The 23,747-nt window shown below is 42.7% G+C and overlaps 1 protein-coding gene across 10 annotated transcripts in view; it reads left to right on the top strand.

Moving 5' to 3' along the window:
• ESYT2 (extended synaptotagmin 2) overlaps window positions 1-23,747 on the top strand; it is an 81,048-nt gene that overhangs the window by 19,031 nt on the left and 38,270 nt on the right. For 5 of the 10 annotated variants that reach the window (XM_042976689.1, XM_042976696.1, XM_042976709.1 and 2 more), the window contains exons 2-6: window positions 8,488-8,529; window positions 9,375-9,509; window positions 12,234-12,310; window positions 16,456-16,528; window positions 16,778-16,867. In XM_042976689.1, the coding sequence (XP_042832623.1) occupies window positions 8,488-8,529; window positions 9,375-9,509; window positions 12,234-12,310; window positions 16,456-16,528; window positions 16,778-16,867 (417 nt within the window). Of the gene's footprint in view, window positions 1-4,359; window positions 4,416-4,810; window positions 6,092-6,931; window positions 7,509-7,962; window positions 8,087-8,487; window positions 8,530-9,374; window positions 9,510-12,031; window positions 12,085-12,233; window positions 12,311-16,455; window positions 16,529-16,777; window positions 16,868-23,747 lie in introns of those variants that run through there. The other 5 variants (XM_042976715.1, XM_042976734.1, XM_042976737.1 and 2 more) reach the window with 5 other exon arrangements.

The raw sequence follows: 23,747 nt of genomic DNA, 5'->3' as shown, positions 1-23,747 counted from the left end.
ATTTTGAAAATGTTTCTTGGTAGAAAAAGGCCTTTACGCAGGTGGATTTTCCAGCTCAGTTACTGTATTTTAATGTCTTTGTACTGTAGCATTCTTTTTGGTGTATCAAATCCACAGTAATTAAAGTCCACCTAAAGCTGACACAAACCACTGAGAAAAGTACAACTGTGGATTTACTGCATGAATTAGTTTGACTGCCTACTTTTTATGTGGACTAGAAATAGATAAACCAAGGTATTTTGTGCAATTTCTTTTTACCATCCAAATGAGAAATTTGACCCTACTGTTAACATTTTATTACAGGATTGACAGGTTCTGAGAGAAACATTCCCCTCTCCTGTTTTTAACCTTGAATACTTTCTTTGTAGAAGCAGCTATTAGGAGAAAGAATCCCAGTATCTCAGAAAAAAACTATTAAGATTTCTTGGCTCTAATTTTTCTGATCTGCATGCATACTGAGCCTCTGGGGAAGGTGGGAGAAGGGCAGATTAGAACTGGGGGGTTGTGAGGAAATATAGAGAGGTAGCTTTTATGATAACCCTTCTGGAAAATAGGTAAAGAAGTTTATAAAAAGATTGGAGGCACAAATTTATGTTGGTACCAATTTACATTTGAGTCATTTTCTCACTGATAAGTTCAGCAGCCAATCTGCCAGAATGCTCAGAACTCCTCACTGATATGTTTACCAAGAGGTAATAAGAACCCTGCAAGATAGATGACTTAAAGTTGAAAATATTTGAAATCCTTTCATTTGGAAGTTTTGTCCAATGTGAGTATTCAGTACTGTCTCTAATGCCTTTTTTCTCATCATAATTATATAGTATTTAGAAATTGTAGTGGTTTTCTTTTCTCCAGGTCCTCTCCTCAGCAGGCCATACACAGGTTATTGGCTGTGTCTGTCAGGATAGGGAAGCAGTGCATAGAGAGAATTGTAAATGTCCACTTGATCCAAGGTCAAGAGAGTGAGGACAGTTTCTGACACTCTCTCTTGCACTGACGTCCCATACTTGTGCCTTCGTCGATAGCATTTCCAAATCCAAGTCATTCTGTACCTTGGAACCTTAGACTCCCTTTGGTTGATTTGTGTGCTAACCAGACTTTTTCTGGGTAATTTTAACTTGCTGCAAGATTCTTTCCATTTGTATTGATTTTAAGATTAATCAGTATGCAGACAAAACAATAGTGAACATTTGAAGATTTTTAGTTAGTGTCTCCCCAGCTCATGAACTCTTTGAACGCAGGTCAAGTCTGTTTAAGTAAACCTGTGGTGTAGTACTTCCAGGCAAAGGTATGTGTTGATTGCTTTACAAGGTTTCCTGAAAACAGAGTTTCTCTTGTGATACAACGAATAAAGTATAGGTGTCTCATGTTTTCTTAGAACCTGTGGTTCTGTTCTAGTCTTGCCCCATTTGTTCCTGGTTTTTGAGATGTTAATTTTAGATAAGAAAATAAAACTCCTGCTTAGGCTTTTTCAATTTGTAGACGTCTATAGAACTCATTGCGTGGTGTAGGAAGGTTGGTGTTTTTGGATTGTCCCTGGGTGGTGGTTCCTGCTCCATTGTGCTGGGTGGCTGGTGAGGTAGGCCTTGCTCGGGTTTGTGCTGGTTGGGACCTCCCCCAGGTTCCAAAGGCACACTCTGAGCAGCTGTACCAGGTGGACTGAACTCCTTTACCCTTTCCCCGCAAATAGTGAAAGAATTCTTTCACTGGAACCAGTCACTGCCCCAAGTAAGAATTTGGTGAGTTTTTTTATGTTGGGTGTGTTTTTGCTGTTGGTTTTTGTTTGTTTGTTGTTGAGATAGTGCCTAAGGGACTATGCGGAGATGAGGAAGCTCAAATCCTTCTTAGGATGAGAAAGAATGTGAATAAATGAGTTTGGTGAACTTAATTGGCCAGTTTACTATTTGAAGTTTAATGACATTTGGTTTCCAAAACCACTTTATTCATTTGTCTTTTTTTTTTTTAATGTTTATTTAGAGAGAGCACTTGCGCTAATTGGGGAGGGGCAGAGAGAGAGAGGGAGAGAGAGAATCATAAGCAGGCTCTGTGCAGAACCCAACACAGGCTCGATCTCACAAACTGTGAGATCTTGAAGGCTAAAATCAAGAGTCGATGCTTAAGTGAGCCACCCGGGTGCTCCCATTTATCTTTTGAATATTACTTAAAAATATTAAGTCAGTCACGTTTCCAGTGTAATAGATATGTATCTTCATACTTTCCTAGGTATTGATTTTTATTCTAGACTTTTTTTTAATAAAGGAAGGAGTGAACAGCACAGATACTTCATGTTTCAGTGTTGCTAATGCAAGTGGAATTTAAAAGGATTCCCCATACGCTGGTGTACTTTTGTGGAGTTGCAGGTACTCAGTCCTCTACGGACATTGGATTGAGCAGTAAAGTCCCATACAAGTGCTAAGTATTAACGTTGTCTTCAAGGGGAGTGCTGTTTGAAGAAAAAAGACAGTCCTTTTATTTAACTTCAAGCATTAGCCCATATTATGTTTTTAATGTTCAAAAATGGGGGAAATGATTTGATTAGAAAATTCAGGTGTGCTCCAGCCAGCTGCATCCCTTATGCTTCAGCCTGTGTAACAGGGAGGACTTTCCAACCTTCAAGTCTGGGTCTCTTCCCTCTGGCCTGTTCCCCTGCTTTTGAACAAATTAGTCATCCTCTGTGAGTCTATTTCATGGTCTGTTAGATGGAGCCACTCATTGTTCTAAGTGTGGTGAGGGTTAGACACGGTGGCTGTCTGTAGAGTTCCTGGCACACAATTAATGTTCTGTCTTTGTATATTTGGTTTAATTTTTTTTTAAGCAAAACAACTTTGGTAATATCAACATTATATTAGAATCTAAAATATGCCTTTGTTCTTTTTAAAGGTAAGATTAAAAAGATTTCTTGGGTAGTGTCAACTTTTAAATATAATCAAAACTTAAGTAATCATACAATGATTATTTCTAGTTTGTAGAGACAATATAAATAACAAATATGAAAACTTATTTTTTAATTGGACTTATATAAAGGAGATTTAAGGGCTTTTTTGTGCTTTTTTTTTTTAAGTTCAAAGGTAAGGTCTGAAACCAAATGATACATGTTCATGGGTTCCTCTGTGATTTAGGGATATGTTTTCTATTTTCTCTATGTATCCCAGTTTTTATCTTCGATGTTTTTGCTACTTTAAATTCTGTTTGGTGGAACATAAGCAAATGTTTATGAATATGTATTAGTGAGAAGCAGATTTTTGACTTAGTAAATAGAATTAAAATTTAGTAACAGACTTCCTTCAATTTTGATATATTTTTTTTGGCACTTTGAAATAATCCCTCATAAATTAAAAACCTCAACGATTGAATGCCTTGGGATGACTCTACTACAAGGAGACGGCTTGACGTTCAGCGTCAGCCAGCTCGCTGGTATTGAGGGCTTATTTGTGCGGCTGTTTCTCTGCCTACTGTTTCTGATAGTTCCAGAATACGTTGTGGGCACTGCAAAAGTGTTTCGTCGAATGCTAATCTTCCATCATTTCTCTCCTGACCATTCCAGCGTTGACCCATTCATTGCCTGTAGAATAAAATCAACACTCCTTTGCATGGCATAGAAAATATTTCAGGCTGTTCCTGACCTGGTTTTTCAGCTTCAGCATTTACCATTCTGTCCATCTTCAAATCCAGCAAGAGTAAATTGTGTATGCCATTATTTTTGCTTAGACTAGGCTCTTCTTTGCATAGCAAACCCCAAGTAATTTTTCCAAACCCATGTCACATGCTGTGTTCTTCCCATATCTCTGGTGGACTCTTCCAGGCAGCATCAGATCCTCCCCTGGCCCCAGATCTTCTCTCACGGACTGGTGGTCACACCTTTCCACACCAGTCCACTCCACCAGCTGTGAGCTTCCCAAGGACAGTCGTATGTCTAAGTCTGTGTCGTATGCCTAGCTCAGGCCAGAGCCAGAAGTAACTGCTCAAAAACCGGCTGCTGCATTCAGCCTCTTCTTCAACAAGAACAGTCTATACATGTGCAAGTATATTAAAGACTAGCACAGGGACAGAAATGCAGTAACAAAACCAGAATTCACACCAGTCAACCTGTATTTCTGTCCTGGTGCATGATGGTGAGTAGAGAAGCTTTATTATTACATAAATGTAAATTCTGTAGGCAATTTGTGGGACTGGTGTGTGTTTGCAAGAAAGAAACAATAGCTTTATAGCATTACTCTGGCTTTAAGTGTGACAGAATGAATAGGAATTTGCTAGCACATTGGCAGACCTAATTTGAGAAATACCAGTGAACTTAGAGAAATCAAACAATGTTAGAAAAGGCACATGTTTTCATTTTGGAACTTTTTTTTTTTTTTGCAGAAGTCATTTATCCCATTTAATCAACTGCTTAGAAATGGGATTGCTGGGTCACAAGGGTAAATATACGTATATGAAATTTTATCATTACTACTTAAGTGTCGTGGCTCTTCCATGCAAATATTAAATAGAAACAGTCTTTAAATTGCTCGCTTCTTAGTTTTAGAAATAGTGGGTCTGGTAATCGTGTTTTATTGTGAATTGCTATCATGCTTGTTGAACTTTGCTGTCAGCTGTTTCAGGACTTGTACTGTATTTGACCTCTAGAGTCTAGATGAGTAGGTCACTATTAAACACAAAATTTTCTACTTCTGACTTAGTACTTCATACAGTTTTTTTTAAAGTTTATTTTGAGAGAGGGCGCATGCAGACGCATGCACAAGTTGGGGTGGGGGTCAGAGAGAGAGAGGGAGCTTGGTCCACACATTGCAAGATCATGAACCGAGCTGAAATCAGGAGTCAGATGCTCCCCCGACTAAGCCACCCAGGTGCCCCAGTACTTCATACAATTTAAGGCATATAATCTGAGGTTTAGGCTTTGCTCTTTGATTGGAGTATGTCCTGCTGAGAATTTAGTAGACTCTGTGGATTAACTGTCTTCATAGCACTTTCAACATCCTTTAGTAATAAAGTAGTCAGGAGCAGGGGCAGACAAATCTGGTTTTTTATCCCCAGTCAGTCAGTAGCTATCCTGTATATTGGGGAAGTTAATGGTTCCTGTGTGTAGATTGTTGTAAGAATGAACTCAGGTAACGTACGTTGATAGCTTAGCACAGAACCTGCCACGCACACAGCAGCACATGATACTGCCCTGGCAGTTACTTTGAGTGTACTTGGGTTTGAGTGAAGAGTGATGGTGCCCTCACAGATTTCCCAGAAACCCAGTTGGAGGGAGATTTGTTACCTCAGCCATCCAAGGACCAGGTCTTCAACACCTGCCTTCCTTCACCTGCTCCTCTGAACCTTTTATATGAAAGGCTTTGAAGGGAGCTTATTCTTATCGACCACCTCATTCTGTGATCTTAACCTTCTTGGTTTTGTGGACTCTGAAAATCTGGTAGTGTGGCCTGCAGATTTGCATGCACTCAGCCTTGTGCATGTGGCCTCCCAGACAAGGCCCTCATCTTTGAAGTGGGTAGAAAATCTAGATTAGTCGAAGCTTTCTCTGTGTGAGGCATTGTACTTAGGATACCTGTTTATGGGGTTTCAGAACTTAGCACGAATTGAGTTTTTCAAAGAAACTAAGGAATCATAAAAAAAGTAAGAATCACTATAAACACATTTTACCCCTGAGGAGTAGTAGGAAAACCTTTGCACTAAACTGCGGAGAAACAGTTTCTCTGAGATTTGTAGGCTTTGTAAGGGGACTCTCTACCAGTTAGCACAAAGGAACTGGCTGCCTACCGCCTGCTCACGGAAAAAGGATGCGGCCCATCTGGCCCAGGTGTGTCTGGCAGGACCTGATGTCTGTGTCTTGGTTATTGAGGAACATGGGCCGTCTGTGCATAGAGATGCTGGTGCCAGCCTGTCACGAGCCTGCCGTGTTCTCGGTAGGGTGGGCGCTCCAACGTGTGTTGTGGGTGCTGATTGTCGGCATCACAGCCTAAGACCACAACAGATAAGGGCCTTGTTTTCACAGATGGAGTTGCAGTTATTTACTGGAGATGAGGTATAAATGAACAGTTTGTGTTGTCACTTCGTAAAACTCGGGAGCAAAGAAAAGATCTGAAAACAGGTAAAAGGAATGCTCCAGTAGCAGATTAAATTCATCTTGCTGTAATGTTTTCAAAGGACACTTGACATTGGGAATATTTCTTTATGAAGCAGAGCAGCGGTTCAAGTTTCGTAGAACTGATGCCATGGACCGCCTGTGCACGCCCCTCTCATTGACATCGTAGCATCCCCGTCTCGCTGTCACTTATAAGCCCGTGTGGTCCTAAGGATCGTCTTGTCGTGGATAGTTGTTATTTCTATTGAGCGTGGAATGATAAAGAATTTTAAACTAATTCCAACACTACATTGAGGTTTTACACTTCACATAACATTTTACATGAAAGTACAGCCCAAAGAACTTACAGTAATTTCAGTAATTTTCTAAATAGAAACAGATGTCTCTGGAAAGCAAAATAGGATTTGAGGCAAGTCTTTGATCTGCTGTTTGATAAACGTGTAGGAGTTTATGGTCTCGAGTGAGGTAATTGAAACGCGGCTCCTGTGTGTGAGTCCTTAGCTCTGGTAGCCCCACGCAGTTTAGCTGGGAAACCAGGCCAAGCCTCCCTGGGAAGCGGGCGGAGGCAGTCACAGCATCTCTAGAAGAGGCAGGCCTGCGGAGGGTGTTGATGATGGTGTCGTTTACTTAGAAATCTGGAAGGAGGAACACATCTACAGTGAAGTAGTTCTGGCTGTCCCCAAATAGGTGCTCAGCACGTGCTTTTCGGTCCTTTCTGTCACCAGTGTGGCTGGTTGGATTCAGCAGGGAAGGGCAGAAGGGAAGGCAACCTCACAAGAAATTGCTACGTTGAACCACAGCTGAAGACCTGCCTGAAGGCCTGGTACTCTGGAGTGGCAGCCACCTGTTGCATTCCTGGTCTACTTTGCTATAATGTGAAGAAATGGCAGAATACAGCCTGCGGATGAGTTACACGTGTTCCCTAGTCCCAGTCTAGCAAGCCTTGCAACCCTCCCCAGCCAGCCCCAAATGTCTTAGTTCTTGGCGGAAAGTATAGTCCCTTTGCTACTACAGTTCCACTCGGGTCAGGTAGGCCTCTCCAGGCAACATGTCGTCTGGATTTAAGCAACCTTTGCCAACACTTCTCTTTGCCAAATCTCTCTTCTTGAGCGTCGTCCTTTTTCTTAATTCTGGAAAGTTGCCATCCCTTCGGTTTGGTCCCAGAATGGATTCAAGCTGACTGATGTAGAAACTGTTGTTTCAGTTCCTTCTAGCCCACCGTCATGGTCCAGGCGCATTGAATCTGTGGTGAGAAGGAGTGGGCAGCTCCGGCCTGTGGACACAGAGGAACAGGGAGAACCTGCCATGGCCTCTCCTGTGGAACAGTGTGGCGGGGACAGTGCAGTGACCACGGCCTCCAACGAGGACCCAGTTGCTGCTGGGCCCCATTCAGTGATGTATTCCTCAGGGCCAGGCACGACAGGTGGGGTTGGTTCTCAGAGAACCACGTTCTTGGGAATCTTTCCCCCTGTCACCCACAACCAGAACATTCCCTGACCAGCTCCTCTCAGCCATAGCGTGGGGTACGGGGTTTGTGTTTCACTGACTGCTGCGCCTGTCTTCTTTAGGAAAGTGAGCGTGGCAGTTCCAGAAATCAGAATATTTCTCTGAACACATCTCAGTCACCCTTACAAAGCTGCTTGTGACCCATTGAACGTCTAAGCCAAAAATACCATTTTCAGAATGTTAGTATGGTCTGTATGCTCTTCTTTCTTTGAGGGAGTGAGTACATAGCGTTTCTCAGAGGAGAACTCCCTACCAAAACAGCTTTAGCCTTCCTTTGCAAGGGGGTTTTATTTTAATGGCAAAGAAAAGACTTCTCCACCTTTTTTCTAAATAGGTTTATTTCTGTCTCTGCAAGTGCTCATTCTCTCCAGTATACAGGCCCTACTCGTGGAGGACTGTAATCAGTATTCATTTGGGAGATAGTGTGAGAGGAGCCAAATGAGGAAACGCATCTGCCGGCTGGTTTGGGCCAAAAGAGGAAGGCAGGAGGGAGAGGTGGGTTCTCGAAGGCTGGGAGTCTGGATGTCTGGAGGACTGATCGCAGTGCCGGCGATGGCAGGGAGAAACCCGTGTCTTACAGAGGAGATGGCATGGAACCGCTCCCTGATGTTCCGGACTCCAGTGCACTCTCCGTGGGGCCTCACAGATTCAAAGAAGGGACTGTAGCCTTGGTGGTCATTAGACTTTTCTGCCTCAAAGTGTTGTTGGGATGTAAAGAGCTGGAGTGTCACACATTTCAGTGTCTCCTCAGAAGCTGTTGTGCGCGCTTCAGAGCAGGGCGTTGTAAAGACGCATTACGTGAACAGTAGGCGAACAATAAGAGTGTTCAGTAGCCTGTGTGACATTTTATAAACAGTTGGGAGTCAATAAGTCATGTGTGTGTGTGTTTCTCTTAGGTTCATTTTCCAGACACTGAGAGAGCAGAATGGCTAAATAAGGTAAGAGTAGAATATACCGAATACCAGATTGTCCGTGGGATTAGAGGGCGAGGGGCCATCTTTCCCTTTTTGGCAATTTGGATGTTGACGATGTGTGAGCTCATTTGGACTTGGTTGGCTTCCGCTCCCCCCAAAATTGAGTCATAACTGATACATTCCTAAATAGTGAAAACTGTGTCTTTAACATGAAAAAATTAATGATATATTCATAGTTGTGTATTTGGCCTTGTGTCTACTTTCCTGATTGGCTAGTGCTCGAGTCTATTTCATAATAATTATAGGCAACATTTTTGAAAATATTAAGAAAAGGGAAATAATTCTCAAGAAATTTAATAATAGATTAATAATTTTAAAAGTTATTTTTAAAGATCACATACTTTGAAGTAGATCTCCTTTTTCCCTATATTTTATATATCCTTAGAACTATAGAGTAAAAACTAATGTAGATTAATGATTCTTTTATAGCACCAAAAGTTAGTCCATCATGAAAGAAAACTCTTTAATGTTTTATTAAGCCCTATACGGTTTTACGTTTTTAGCAATAAGTTGAAACCACAGGGTTTTCTGATTTTTTTTTATAGCAATTTTAAATGTGCTGGTATGATTAAATGGAATGCTTAACCCGAATAACTAATTCCTGAGACATATTAGTTGGTCAGTAGTTTATTGTTGTACATTTTTGAAGTTCAGGTCATGTTGATTTTGCATACCAAAAGGAGACACCCCCTTTTAATTTTCAAAAATGCTGGTAAACTGTAGGGGTGTAATTTTTCATGATGACTTAAGTACATTATTATTTATGTGTTATAGCATCTTGTTTGATATGAGTTCTTTCTTCTTTACAGACCGTAAAACACATGTGGCCTTTTATTTGCCAGTTTATAGAGAAGTTGTTTCGAGAAACCATAGAGCCAGCTGTGCGAGGAGCAAACACCCACCTCAGCACCTTTAGTTTCACAAAAGTTGATGTGGGTCAGCAGGTCAGTTTCTTCTTAAGTATTCTTTCTTGTGCTATGAACACTTAAAAGTTTATTTATTTATTTTGAGAGCGAGGGCAAGCACAAGCCAGGGAAGGTCAGAGAAGGAGGAGAGACAGAATCCCAAGCAGTCTCTGCAACATCAGTGCAGAGCCCGACGCAGAGCTCAAACCCACGAACCATGAGATCATGACCTGAACTGAGATCAAGAATCCAACACTTAACTGACTCTGCCACCCAGGCGCCCCCACGTTGCTGTGAAAACTTTTAAAAATGTATTAAGCTATTTCCAATTATTTTCTAGAGAAAATTGCTCTAGAAAGCAACCTGGGGAAGTTCTGGAAGGGTGTCTCTGCAGCTCCTCCCAGGTCTGCCTCCCATGGGATGCCCTCCCTTGTCTTTTGTGAGGTCCTCACTTGCCCTCATTCTTCCACTGTGGTCTTTGGCCAGTTCGGTTTCCTTGGTTGGTTTCTCTCAGTTCCAGCGTTTCTTTCTACCGCACATCCTTCTGTCAGAATTACCTTTGCACAGTTTTTCACAATTTATCTAGTTGGAAAGGGAGTTTGATATATGAATTCATACTAAAAGTTTAATAATCGACAACAAGCTTAACATGTTTACCCCCTCAAGATCTTTACAAACAACGATTAAGGACTCCCAACGCCAGGCTTATAGAATCACATTAATTATATTGATGCAGGGAAAGAAAAATCTTGTTACTGGAATCATACAAAGAAAAACTCCTAATTCCTAATATTACTTCTGGTGAAAGCCTCAAGACAACAGCTAAATTAGTTGCTCATGGCAAGCTTCCTTTTTATTTTTGTAAGTCAGTGTTTACAATGATTACTAACAGTTCAATGTAACATTTTTTTAACTGAGGTGTAATTGACATATAACTTTCCTGTTGTACTTCCCAAGGTAACATTGTTTTATATGCCTAATGAAAATTCAGAATTCAGTAATATTTTTAAACACACACACACACACGCACACGCACACACAGCGTACACACATTTGGAGCACATACAGTAGAGCCAGAGAGCACAGTGTCACCGTATGCTGCAGGTCAGATGTCTTTGCTTCAGCCCCTCAGGGATTTGATAAATGTGGCCAAGGAGTGTCTGACCTGGTGACCTGGTGGCTGCGTTGTGTTTATCAGTGTCCCCAGGCTCATCCCCATCCTATACTCCCAGGCTGTCAGTCACCTTCCTCCATCAGAAGTGATTTTCTGCATACAGAGAACTCTCCATCTTACCTGCTGTTACTCAGCATCTGGGGTCTCCACTGCAGGCGACTGTGTTGTGCTGGGCTGTTTTTCCTCTTGGCTGTGAGGTCTCCAAATAGGTTACAAGCCTGGGGTCTGCTCAGTCCTGTTGTTCGAGCGCACACGTGCCTGCACAGGACACCTTTACAACACTTCCCTTCAGTATTTACTTCACCGTCTCTGACCTGAAAGGGTCACAGCAGATAGGAAAGCACGATTACACGGTCGAGTGCCAAGTGAACTTGAAGCAGGCATCGGATCGCACACTTTTTCGTAAAGGGCCATTGAGGCATATTCTCCCCGCCCCCCCCCAACTTCTTTTATAACCCTTTAAAAATGTAAAAACCTTTCTTAGCCAAAGGCTAAATTTAACTTGCAGGCCCTGGTTCACAGTCCCCTGATGTCAGATAATACACCTGTGTTTGTGGAGAGTTAGAATTCTGGTCCCAGCTGGGTTTGTTTTAGGGAGAATTATGTTCATTTTCTATTACACGCACTTTAAATCTGATTGTGAGATTATCATCCAACGCAGACCTCTAAACTAAGGGAATCTTACCTGATGTGGACATTTAAGCTAAGGATCCTAAGCCACCTATACCCCATTTTCACTCATCAACATAGCGGGTTGAACCATGTTCTTTGTAATTCAACAGTCTGTACATGTTTGAGCCAGTATCATTGGGGGAAAGGCCGGGAACCCAAGAGAGTAGGAAGTGTAGGAAAGACTTAGAGTTTAATCCTGTAGCCAGTTGAGGGGTCAGATGTTAGGGCACCTAAGCTGCTTCAGTAAGCGTAGTACTCTTAAAGTATTTCTTCAGCTTGAGTGTTTGATGCCCAAATGGGAGATTGAGAACTTTCCTAGAAGTGATCTCAATGTGATAAAATGGGAGAAGGTTTGGAAGTGGTGTTACAGCTGGGCCCTTGAAATATGACATTTATTACAATCTGCCTTTTCTTTTTACAGTCATGTGATTCTGTCTCTGTCTCAGGTAATAGGTGTTAAAATTATACCTACAGCCAGTATTTTTCATTTACTCAAAAGCTCCATTGTGGTGAAAATCCTAAGAAATGAAAAATTATAAGACATGAAGAAAAAACAGAAAGGAAGTTACGTTTCAAACCATGTAAGGACAGAGTAGAGGGAAAGGATCAAAGTAAACTGGGAGAAACAAGGGGCCGTGGGGCTTGACTAAGCACTCACTGTGTGCCAGGCGCATTTCCTTACGTCCTTTGATTTCGCGGTAACCTCGTTAGATAGATGCCGCTAGGACCCATACTTCACAGATGAGGACACGGAAAAACGGAAGCTACGTAAGTTGCCCAAAGTGAAACATCGAGTACACTGTGAATGCAGAACTGTAATTCCTGTAGCGTGGGGCTAAACTTGTTCTCATCTCTCTGCCATTTGGGTTTATTTTTCACCCTCCCTGCATTTTAAAACAAGCTGCCTCTTGTTTCAGCCACTCAGGATCAATGGTGTGAAGGTGTACACTGAAAATGTGGACAAAAGGCAAATTATTTTGGACCTTCAAATTAGGTAAGTTTTTATCTGTGTCATAGTTAATGACATATAATGTTACTTAGCTAGACCCATAAAGTGGAGGCTATAATGAGCACTCTTCTTACCTGCTGTTTGGTGGATTTTTTTTAATTTTATTTTTTTGTTTATTTTTGAGGGAGAGACAGAGTGTGAGCGGGGGAGGGGCAGAGAGAGAGGGAGACACAGAATCCGAAACAGGATCCAGGCTCCGAGCTGTCGACACAAAGCCCGACGAGGGGCTCAAACTCACAAACCGTGAGATCATGACCTGAGCCGAAGTCGGAAGCTTAACCGACTGAGCCACCCAGGCACCCCCGGTGGATTTTGACTAAACTGTTAAAGACCCACATTTATTTATTTTCTGCATCTTAATTCCTAATAGCCTAGATAATTGCCAATTGTAAGTATGTTAAACTTTAAAAAATTGAACACACTACAAGAAAACTACAGACCCATATCCTTTATGAACGTTGATGTCAAAATCTTCAACAAAATACCAGCAAAGTGAATTCACCAACATATTAAAAGAATTATACACTGTGACCAAGTGGAATTTATTTCCAGGGTGCAAGGATGGTTCAACATATGAAAATGAACCAAGCACCGCATTGACAGAATGAATGACCATCTCTGTTGATGTAGAAAAAGCATTTGACAAAATTCCATATTCTTTCATAATAAAAACACTCAACAAACTGAGAACAGAAGAAAACCACTTCAGTGTAATAAAAGGCATATGTGAGAACCCAACAGCAAACATCATCCTCAGTGGTGCAAGACCAAGCTTTTCTTCCAAGACCAGGAGCAGGTGCGTCCACATTCACTGCTTCGTGGCACTGGAAGTCCTTTCCAGAGCCACTAGGTAAGAAGAAAAAGAAAAGGCATCCAGGTTGGAATGGAAGAAGTAAAATTGTCTCTGTTCACAGGTGATACGATCTTTCATGTAGAAAACCCTAAGGATTCACAAAAAAAACCTCTTTAGAATTAGTAAACAAATTTAGCAAAGTAGCAGAATATAAAGTCTGCACACACACAAATCGGTTACATTCTATACACTAACCATGCACAGTCCAAAAAATCAAGAGAAAAATCTCATTTACACTAGAATCAAAAAGAATACTTAGGAATAACCTGACAAGGTAAAAGACTTGTACAAAGAAAACTACAAAACATTGCTGTGAGAAATTACAGAAAACATAAGTAAATGGAAGCAGCCCATGTTCTTCATTTGGGAAACTTAATATTATTAAAAATCAACACTAAAAGCAATCTGTAGAATTAGTGCCGTCCGTATAATCACATATCTGATAAGGGATTAAGATCTAGAATATATAAAGAACTTCTAAAATTCAACAATAGCAAAAACAACCCAATTCAAAAGTGGACAAAGGTCTTGAATAGACATTTCTCCAAAGAAGATATACAAATGGACAATAAACACATGAAAAGATGTTCCCCTCATTGATAATCAGGGAAATGCAAATCAAAACAGTGAGATACTACCTCACACCCATTAGGATGGCTGCTATCAAACAACAGAAGACAGCAAGTGTTGGCGAGGATGTGGAGAAACGGGACCCCTTGTGCACTGTTGGTGGGAACGTAAAATGGTGAATTGCTGTTGAAACAGAATAGCTATTCCTCAAAAAATTAAACATAAAATTACCATAAGACCCAGCAATTCCACTTCTGGGTCTATACCCCAAAAAAATTGAAAACAAGGTTTCAAAGAGTATTTGTACACCCATGTTCACACCAGCAGTAGCTAAAATGTGGAAGCAACCCAGATGTTCGTTGATGAGTGAATAGATAAGGAAAATGTGGTCTGTACATGCAATGGAATATTATTCAGCTTTAAAAAAAAAAAAAGGAAATCCTTCACGCTGAGCACCAGGTGGTTAAAATAAAAACTTGAAACAAAGATCAACAGGTGACTTTAGTATATAGTTAATTATCTAATACCATCTAAAGCCAAAAATAAAAAAACTTACAAGGAAATTCTGACACATGCTACAATGTGGATGAACCATAAGGACATTATGCCATGTGAAATAAGCCTGTCACAAAAAGACAAATACTGTAGGATTCCGCTTACATGAGGTACTTAGTGTGATTACATTCATAGAGATAGGAAGTAGAAGGGCGTGTACCAGGGTGTGGGCGAGGGGAAGATGGTCGGTTGTTTAATGGGACAGAGTTTGGGTTTGTCAAGATGAAGAGAGTCCTGGAGATGGTGGTGGTGATGGTTGCACAAGATGAAGGTGTTTAACGCCTCTGAACCGTACACTTGAAAATGGTTAAGATGGGACATTTTACGTTCTATGTCTTTTCCTACGATAAAAAATGGGAAAACCGTTAATTGAGGGCAGGCACCACACCTGGCAGATAAAGGTGGTTTTCTTTAGTTCTTGTCCTCATTCTTCGTGAATGTGCTCATGGCTTCCTGTGTCCCTGTGAGGCCTGGTAACACACTGTGCAAGGGGCAGCTGCTGAAGTGTGTCGACTGACAGACACGCTTCACACTTTTGTTTTTTTTTGATCCTTGACTGAGGATCCTTTTATAATGTCATCGTTGAGTTTTTAAAGTGTATGAATATAATAAATGTAGAGTGTTGGTAACAATTACCTTTACTTTAGAAAGGAGCATTGACTGCCTCTAATGATCTGATGGAAAACCTACATCTTTAAAATACAGACACTACTGCAAACCCTGTTGTCATCTGTAGAATAAAAGAGGAAGGCCCGCTGGGTCTTCAGCTCAGCTGTGCCCTGGGACGGTCCGCTAGGCTGATAATGAGCTTCATGAGGATGGAAACTTTGAGAACAAAGTTCTCTTGTTCCAGCACTGAGGAGCGTTTCGTACACATTTATTAAACATTTGAAGGAATCAGTTAATGGATGCCGTTGTGAAGATGTAGTCTGGCTTTCATGGTTTTAGCAGCCATGACGACAGATGCAGATTTTGCTGCTCAGATATTTATGTTTCTTAAAAAAATCTGCATTCCACTTTTTTGTGTGTTCCACACTGAGACCTTGATTAGATTATTGGCAGTAGAGATGGGGAAGGAGTAATTGACAGATATTAGGAAATGAAGTGATTGTATCTTAGGGTGAAGAAGAGGAAAGTTTCAAGATTTTTTTTTTTAATGTTTATTTATTTTTGAGAGAGAGACAGAGCTCCAGCAGGGGAGGGGCAGAAAGAGAGGGGGACACAGAGAATCCAAAGCAGTTTCAGGCTCTGAGCGGTCAGCACAGAACCCGACTCGAGGCTCGAACTCACGGAGCATGAGCTCATGCCCTGAGCTGAAGTCAGCTTCACCAACTGATCTACCCAGGCGTCCCTCAGGATGGTTTTTTAACAGGTGATTGGACCAGTTAGATCCAGAATCCTGTTCAGTGAGAAGAATCTATTGGTGCTGGTTTTAACACCAGGACATAAATGTTAGAAGAATTCATCCCAGATGTTTTTCATTAGTATTTTACTTGTGTTCTTAGGCACCGTCCTTCCAGCATTTCTCAAACTTCCCGCAGACGTTCTCAGGCAGGAGCAGGAGCGTGACGTGCTACTTTGGGAGTTGAGGGTGGGAGTCAGATCATAGCGACCCCACAGGAAACCTGCTCCTATTAGGAATAGATGCAAGCCTGACATTCAGCGCTATGCTCTATTAATGCTGTTGTTTTGTTGGTTTTGTTTTGTATTAATGTTTGCCATGACTTGATCTTTGAGTGCCCCCCACGTGGATGCATCATTTCTGACCTTTGGTGTCACAGAGCCCTGGAGCACTGCTGTTAGTTTTCTCACAACTGGAGAGAGCATGGGTGCAAAATTTACTTCTGGCGAAATATAAACTTTTTTAATATCTTAAACAAAAACAGTTGTTTACAAAACGAGTGAAAACTACATTCCATCAAGAAACTGATCCAGAAATTGCCCTTTGAGAAGTGACGTGTGTAATCAGTGTGGCAGGTGTCAAGTCTGCTAGCCGGGACATGTGCAGTTCCAGGCATTAAAGACTCAGATATGGGTCTCAGGTTTGCCTACAGGCTGCTTTTGGTTGCTTTGCTCTCATTTTACTCAGATTGTAGACCTTGCAGATCTGTGGTGATTAAGAGATAGTAATACAGAACTTTTTCTTTACTAGTTTTGTAGGAAACTGTGAGATTGATTTGGAGATCAAGCGATATTTTTGTAGAGCTGGTGTGCAAAGTATACAGGTAAGGTTTTTAAAGTTTCATAGTCTTCCAAAATTCCCTATGCTGTATTCAAAAATAAAATTGTGAAGTTTTTAGTAACTGAGAATTTCTTTGAAGTTTAAGTTTTTTATTTGTAGGTTATACTTGAGAGAAACCTGAAGTCAAATGCTCAGAAGTCACTAAGATGATCATGTGTCCTCCTTCTTGAGTCAGTAAATGGCCTGTGGAATTGTCTTCTGTGACATGTTTTGGTTTCCCATTTGAATTTAGATTCATGGTACCATGCGGGTGATCCTGGAACCATTGATTGGAGACATGCCCTTAGTGGGAGCCTTGTCTATCTTCTTCCTTAGGAAGCCAGTAAGTCGATGCTGATTTCATTTTTCCTATTCATTGGCAAGACTCTGTAAAGCAGAGAAATAGTCTGTCCTTCACTCTCTTTTCCCTTTTCTGACATATGAATTCTGTGTTCATACCTCTTTAAAATGCTCTTAATGGAGGGCTTCATCTCTTAATAGACAGCTTTTTTCCTGATTATAAAATAATGTTTGTTATAGAAAATTCGAAAACAGACTTTTTATGTAGTATTTATTTATTTATTTATTTATTTATTTATTTATTTTTAAAGGTTTGTTTAGTTTTGGGAGGTGGGGACCGAGGACCCAAAGCAGGCTCTGCACTGAGCCTGGAGCCTGGTTGGGATTTTCTGTCTCCCCCTCTGCTCCTCCCTGCTCGTGTTCTTTCTCTCTCTCTCAAGATAAATAACTTAATTTAAAAAAAGACTCCCTCTTCCCCTCCCTTTGACTTCTAAGGCTCCTCCCCCTCACCTGGGTGGTCCTTACCTATAAGGCTCCTCCTTACCTGGGTTCCTGCAGCCTCTGACTGGCTTCCTGTCTTGGCCCCGTCTTCCGTAGACTTCACCACTGGGGTATCTTCCCAGGGTGCAGGCTGACCCACTAGGGAGCATCTCTCCCTCACAGTCCTCATGGTAGAGGTGGGGTCTCTCTCCAGCCTCCTTTGCTGGCACTGCCCCTGGTGAGCATCCCAGTTTCCGGCCTCAGGGCAGAATCATAATCCAAATAGTACCAACCCCATTGTCTCTCACTGCCTCCTGTTGTCTTTTCCTTCCCCCAGAACACTGTCTTCATCCCTGTGTGTCCTTTCCAGAGACACAGGTGGTCAGCTTTCCCTGTGTTCCTTTGATGCCGGACTGCCCTGTGAGTTCTGGCACACTTCTTGTTAACTCTTTCAAAGCCACAGCCCCATCTGTCTCCATACAGTTCAGTAAATGTCTGATGGGTGCATTGATCTGTTTCTCAAATATCTTTCCATGATATGCCACTTTTGTTACCTTTGTGAGTCCTTTCTGGAGGTACCATTAACATCGTGTATAGTTTAAAACGGAAACGTTAATTTTTATAATTCGATTTAAATAACTTAATGCAAATTGTTGTTGGGTTTTTAAAATACAGGTTTATTTAGACTGGACTACAAGTGGTATTTTTTCTGTATGTAAAAACACAAGAGTTAAGTGTCTTTACTTTAAGTTGCTGCTAAAATTGCTGTTCTGATTTGCTTTTTATCGCTTAAATAATGGGCTTATTTTTAATGTATTTTACTACACAAAACGCAGTGAAGTTAAAAAGGCATTAAGGGATCTCTTAAAATTCAATTTCTTAAAATTTTAAGAAATGAAGAATTCTGTACAAGATTTACAATTCATGGCGCTTTTTCTACATACCAGTTATTTAAAAGCCTTTATGTGTAAGAAACTCTCTTCATTAATGAATATAAAAAAACTAATCTTTAGCAGATGGCAAAGTATTTTTAATTTACGGGAAATTTTTAACAATTAAAAGAAAGACCTTTTTTCAGTTCAGAAAACGGTGAAATCCAAATCTTTAAATCTCCCTCAAAACTTAGCACTACTCTTCCTTAGGTTGGATCTTTCATAGGGTTATTAACTTTAGAAATAACGTTGTAATATAACCTCCAAACAAAATCTTAGTGTCAGAAATGGAGGAGTCTGTGAAGAGTTCAGAATCATTCATTTCCTTATATGGCAAGTAAAGTCTCCAAACATATGCTTTGGAGAGAAGGGATTTTTTTTTTTCAGTTATTTTCAACTGGAAAATATGAGTGCAGAACTCACTGCTAGCTGCCAAGTAACTCCTTGTCACCCCAAGGAAAAATACAGCTAGAAAGATTGGGGGGGATTGGCTAAGCAGATGATATAAAAGTACAATGCCAGAGACTCTCATGAAACCTTTGCACATTTTTGTTCTTGTTGATTTGTTTAGTTTTGTTGGTGTGCTACCTGCTCAAAAAAAGAACTAAAAGTTTCTAAAGTGACCAACTTTTTTGGAGCACAGTGGAGTGTAAGTTCACAGTGAAGTGAAGGTTAAGTGACAGACTTGGGTGTCCTCCGGCCTAGTCTTCCGCACCTGGTCTTCCTCTTCTGACCGTGTGCTTTGCATGGTGTGTTTCACCTCTGTAAGCCCAGGTTTCCCCATCTGTAATGTGGAGATGAAACGTCAGTGGGTGTGGCCCCATCTGTAACATGGGAACTACTGCCTCACAAGATTAAATGCCAGTAGGTGCCTGGTGCATAGGAAGTCCTCAGATTTTTACGAAATCAAATATTTTCCTACACACAGGTTTAGCATTCGGGTGGGTCTTAACAGCAGAAGTCAAGGTTTGGTAAACACGATAACTTAAGTGAAGGCTCTGGTAAGGGCTGGAACAAGCCAGTGTCTCCCCCTGACCCGTGTCCTGGGAGCTGGCCACTCACACTGACACGACTGTTGTGGTAATTTCCTCAGGCACACGCGCATAGGGTCCCTTTGGTGTCCTCAGTTCTTTCTTTCCCTGGGGCACGGATTAGCCTAGAGTAAATCTAGGAGATGATCTGGGGCGTGCTGAGAGTGCGTTTATCCTAAGAGGGTCCTCCCAGCTAGCAGACAGCATACATACTTCCTGAGTCTTTGAACCACAGATTGTATTTCGCCATCTGTAAAAATGGAAATAACATCTTCCTTTTACAGTGATTGTGAGAAGAACTTGAGTCCTGTTAGCTCCAGCTCCAGCAACTGAGATCCCTTAATCGAAGGAGGGGAAAAAAGGAAAGCCTTTATTTAAGTGAAATTGGTGTGTATTTGTCTCTCTCAAAACCTACTGGAATGCAGAGCTTGAAAGCCTTTGTGACTCTCCTCCGTGCCTGTTAGGCCTTGGCTGCATGCTCTCTCCCCTCCGAGACCCCCTTCCTCGGGTCCTGCCGTCCACAGGCCAGAAACAAGGCTGCCAGTATACTCAAGAGGCAGTGCTCCCCTTCCTGGCTCCCCTTCCCTGTTCCGTCTGGGTCAGATACAGACCCCTGGCCCAGCTGGGAGGAGGAACGTTGCAGTGTATGAATCAGGCTCCTGGAAGCCAATTCCTGCAGCCCTGTGTGGAAAGGAAGGGCTGGGCAGGCATGCCCACTAGAGTCCACCGGACAGGAGAGGGTCCCAGACTTAGAGCACACATCAAGTCACTTGGGAGCTTTGAGGGTATTTGTCCTGGCCGGTGTTCTCCGAGTGTCTTCTTGGATCTCTGCTTTGATACCGTTCGTTGTTTTGGATAGTCTAGCCCTACCCCCAGTAGTCGGGATGAGGGAGCTCCCCATTGCCCTCATCTGTCCTGAGTCTTGGGGCTGGCCCTCTTGCGAGTGGTCTCGCCTTCTCATGCGCGTCTTTGCTGGATCTTACGCAGGAGTGAGTGCGCACACCTACCTCCAGCAGTACAGGGTCTGATGGTCAGGGCCTGGGATGGTGTCCTGTGCTCCTCAAGACACAGCGCGTGTTTTCTTCTCGCCCCCCAGCTGCAGTGAGCCTTCAGCTGTGTGTCCCTCCTCCCAGTGGCTTCTCTTCCTTACAGAGGAAGGCGGCGTTTGTGTCTCCTGAAGCAGCCGCTTCCTCCGTGGCCTCACCCCTGCAAGAGACGCTCTCCCCAGTCTCTGCAGCACACAGGCACTGCTCTGCCCACAAGTGGGTTGCAGATGCCCCGTGTCTGGATTTACTCTGGCTCACCCGAACTGGCCTTTAACGGTCAGGATCTAGCTGGAACCTCTCAGTTGCCCTGTGGTACCTCAGCCACTCTCGGAGTCTCCCAAAAGGAAGGGCTGGTGGCCCTGTCACCTCAGCTGTCTGGCACATTCAACAGTGATGCTCTTTGCAGTTTTCGACATCCTGGAAAGAGCATCACCTCGGGGAATCTGGAAGTCCCAGGAGTAACAAAATAAGGAGAACGTTCTTGACTTGACCCTCAGTGAAAACTGACTAACTGAAAAACTCTGGAGAGGGGCGGGAGGCACCAGTCTGTATTTTATCAGGCTTCCCAGATGATTCGTGGTCTGTACTGTACAACTTAGTGCACCTAGAACACTGGCATATAGTAAGTGTGAAATCAGTTGACTGTATGTTTTACTGCATCCATCAGCCCATGCATTTCTGGAAAAGCAGAGAGGAGAAAGGCATGTCTGTGGTTTTCATGACATAAGCAGATCGGTTTGTGTCGTTCCAGTGGAACTGGAACCACGTCACTGACCCCGTTTCTCCTAGAAGAGTGACAGCAGCCCAAGAGGGTGATTGGGAAATCTGTCCCACTGGCTCTTGAATTTCTCCCAGAGAGCTTAGTCGTCCCAGGGCAGGGGCGGGGCGGGGCGGGGCGGGGGCCACGACCTGGGTCCCGGCCCTCTCGTGGCTGCCTTCTCAGCCCTCACACTCACACGTGCGTTCACGCTCACACTTGTTCTCACACACACGTTCTCACACATGCTCATTCCGACACACGCTCACGTTCTCACACGTGCCTTCACACTCACACTTGTTCACATGTACACGTTCTCACACACTCGTTCTCTCACATGCTCGTTACCTTGCACTCGTTCTCACATACACGCACACTCGTTCTCATGTACACTTCTCCCCACATGCTCATTCTTACACATGGTCTCAAACGTGTGTTCACACTCACTTGTTCTCATGTGTGTTCATTCTCACATGTGTGTGTTCTCACATTCGCCTTCACACTTACACTTGGTCTCATGTACACTCATTTTCACACTCATTCTCATGCTCATTCCTACATGTTCTCAAACATGCTTACTCTTTCTCACACTTGTTCTTATACACACATTCTCACACATGCATTCACACTCACTTGTTCTCGTGTCCATTCATTCTCACACATGTGCTCGTTCTCATGCTTGTTCTTACACACGCATTCTCACGTGTTCACACTCTCACATGAGAGAGTTCTCTCACATATGTACATTCATTCTCATGCACTTGTTCTCTCACACTCATTCTTACACATACACATGTTCTCATATGCTCCCGTGTTCGCACATACACTTGTTCTCACACAGGCGTTAATTCTCTTACACACTTATTCTCTGGTACACTCATTTAAAAAAATTCTTTTTAATGTTTATTTTTTTTTGAGAGAGACAGAGCGTAAGCAGAGGAGGGGCAGAGAGAGAGAGAGAGAGACACAGAATCTGAAACAGGCTTCAGGCTCTGAGCTGTCAGCACAGATCCCGACGCAGGGCTCGAACTCACCGCGAGATCATGACCTGAGCTGAAGTCAGACGCTTAACTGACTGAGCCACCCAGGCGCCCCTCTGATAACACTCATTTTTACACATCACTCACAAGTCACGTGCTCATTTTCTCACACAAAAGTTCTCCCTCCCCTCTCTTATTCCTTCCTCCTCTGTGGCTCTGGGCTCTTCCTGTCCCTATCTCCCCTGTGTTCAAGGATATGACAGCCCATCCTTCAGGCCCTTGAAAGGGCCCCTTTCCTGGGGGCTTGTCTCTTGCATTCACATCCCTTCTCAAACCCAGCTGAATCCTGCCCTTCGTGAATCCTGTTCCTGCCTCCCTGGTGTTTTGTTTCTCTGAGCTTGAGTAACATTTAAATGCATCTCATGGTTTGTTGGTTTTTTTTTTTAACGTTTTATTTATTTTTGAGACAGGGAGAGACAGAGCATGAACAGGGAGGGTCAGAGAGAGGGCGACACAGAATCTGAAACAGGCTCCAGGCTCTGAGCTGGTAGCACAGAGCCCGATGCGGGGCTCGAACTCACGGACCGCGAGATCATGACCTGAGCCGAAGTCGGCTGCTTAACCGACTAAGCCACCCAGGCGCCCCCATCTCATCATTTTGACAGGGGTCATGAGAGTAAGCCGTCTGTCACCTGATGTTTTATAATCTCTAGGTTTTTTTTAAATATTTTTTAATGTTTATTTGTTTTTGAGAGAGAGACAGAGCATGAGCGGGGGAGGGGCAGAGAGAGAGAGGGAGACACAGAAACCCAAGCAGGCTCCAAGCTGTCAACACTGGGCCCAGCGTGGGACTCGAACCCACAAACTGCGAGATCATGACCTGAACGGAAGTCTGATGTCAACTGACTGTGCCACCCAGGCGCCTCTATAATCTCTAGTTTTAACGTCGCTTCCAGGGGACCCATTAATCTTTGGATGTTTCCCAAGCTTTCTGATTGAACAACATGCCCCAGGCTCATTAGTCTGGAATCAGCTGTTTCTTCAGAATCCCTTGGAAAATGTGTTTAGAGGTCATGATCAGGGCGCTGGCCACTGCCCGTTGCCCCACTGCCATTTGCTTCTGCACCTGTTCTTTCGGTGGGGGATGGGCACCCAGTATGAGGGGATGGATGGGGGAGGCGCCAGCATGAGTTTATATTGGTAGTTGCAATAAATTTGTATTTCATTTCTCTTACTCTGAATAATAGTTTTTCAGTGCTTCTTAAATTTTTTTAAGTTTTGGTCTGTCCGAAACAAACTTTTGACTCTTCTGGTTCATACTTGTTTATAACTATCCACTTCCCAAAGGGATTTGAGAAGTTTTATTGCTGCAGCTATATGGGTAATTGAGATCATGCCATTTCTTATAGTATTTCTTCCACAAATATAAAGCACAAGTCAGTGTTTCTAATCAAGCTTTTTTTTTTTTAACCTGTCTATATCCACTAAACGGAATCTTTTTTTTTTTTTTTTTTAACGTTTATTTATTTTTCAGACAGAGACAGAGCATGAATGGAGGAGGGTCAGAAAGAGAGGGAGACACAGAATCCAAAACAGGCTCCAGGCTCCGAGCGGTCAGCACAGAGCCTGACGCGGGGCTCGAACTCATGGACCGTGAGATCATGACCTGAGCCAAAGTCGGACGCTTAACCGACTGA

Source organism: Panthera tigris, chromosome A2 (genome assembly GCF_018350195.1).
Source record: "Panthera tigris isolate Pti1 chromosome A2, P.tigris_Pti1_mat1.1, whole genome shotgun sequence".
Lineage (NCBI taxonomy): Eukaryota > Metazoa > Chordata > Mammalia > Carnivora > Felidae > Panthera > Panthera tigris.
This window is presented reverse-complemented; position numbering and strand designations above follow the sequence as displayed.